Genomic DNA, 1,277 nt, shown 5'->3' with positions numbered 1-1,277 from the left:
TATATATATATATATATATATATATACGCAATACTAGACCCTAGACGCCGGCTGTGCGTGGGCGGACCTCATTTGGACGGGGTCTACCTTCAAGTAGGCTGAGAGTTCTTTGACAAGAAAGTCGACGTCGCTTTCTTTGGGTCTGGGATCGGCCGCCTCTAGCACGGGAGCGTCAGTTGTTCCTGCCACTGTGCGGCCCTCCCAAGGCAAGAGGAATAGCACGCGGCCGTCGCTTGTCTCAGGCAACAGCAGACCAAATGGTGTCTTGTGGGTATACCAATGAGGTAGCACTATGTGGGCCCCTGGATGAATCCAGAGCAAATGCAAATGCACACACTGACGATAAGAACTGCTGCTGATAAACCGCTCCGCTTATACATAAATCCTTACATAGGGGAAGGCACGAAACAGTGGCAACAACACCTTATCCCTTTTACATCCGTCAAATAACCAATCAAACAAACACAGCACCGCATTCGTTTCAAAAAAACTCAAGCAAGCATACAAACAAACAATATATCTAACTAATCGGGCAGAAACGATACCAACAGCATAATGTTTACAGAGACACAAAAGCAAAGCAACGAATCAACAATTCATTCATCCTAGCCGCACCTGCTGCAGGTGTCAATAGACGCTGTGCATCTTCGTGGTCCATCTTACGCACACGGTCAGCTAGTGGGCCTGCAGAGAAAATACCACAAACACTAAACCCTAAAGCCTAGACATGGATAGCAGGTACGAGGCACACTAAGATTAGGAGAGCTTTGACGGACAAGCCAATCCTTAAAATCAGTTGCCACTTTTCGCTTTTTAATTATATATTGGGTAAAGGGTCTAGGGTTTATGTTGCGGGGGTTTAGGGCTTAGGATGCTGGGTTTTAGGGTTCAGGCTGTTGGGGTTTAGGGTTCACGCCACTGGTTCCTGACCAGTGCAATTGACGACCACCTTCGAATGAATCGTGAATTCCTCGTTGGTCTCCGTGTCTTGAACCCTTGCTCCGATCTGCAGACAGCCCCAAACAGAATTTACATGCATGCGAGCATGCATACATGAATACTCTATGTAGAGACCCTAACCTCTACAGGGACAGATAACGGCAAGTAGAGTGTCACGTTCAACCTTGCATGCGTACACAGCTTAAGGTGTATGGATATGTAATTGTATTCGAGAGACACTAGGCTTTTGTATACGTGTGTGTGCATGCATATTTTGATGAGACTGTTGCCATTCGTCGTAAACCCTAAAACCCGGAGCCCTAAACCTATATATATAT

At 46.3% G+C, this 1,277-nt stretch overlaps 1 protein-coding gene across 1 annotated transcript; it reads right to left on the bottom strand.

Moving 5' to 3' along the window:
• Nucleotides 1-33: 33 nt before the first annotated feature.
• Nucleotides 34-1,006, bottom strand: EMWEY_00060280 (glycerol-3-phosphate dehydrogenase, putative; the record flags this gene model as incomplete). Its single annotated transcript, XM_013481411.1, has 3 exons — nt 34-302; nt 616-684; nt 931-1,006. Coding segments are annotated over 3 exons (414 nt in total), but the record flags the coding sequence as incomplete, so codon positions are not given.
• Between the last annotated feature and the right edge of the window lie 271 nt (nt 1,007-1,277).

Source organism: Eimeria maxima, genomic scaffold (assembly GCF_000499605.1).
Source record: "Eimeria maxima Weybridge genomic scaffold, Emw_scaff3297, whole genome shotgun sequence".
NCBI lineage: Eukaryota > Apicomplexa > Conoidasida > Eucoccidiorida > Eimeriidae > Eimeria > Eimeria maxima.
The sequence above is the reverse complement of the archived record's forward strand: the minus strand, read 5'-3'. Positions and strand labels throughout refer to the sequence as shown.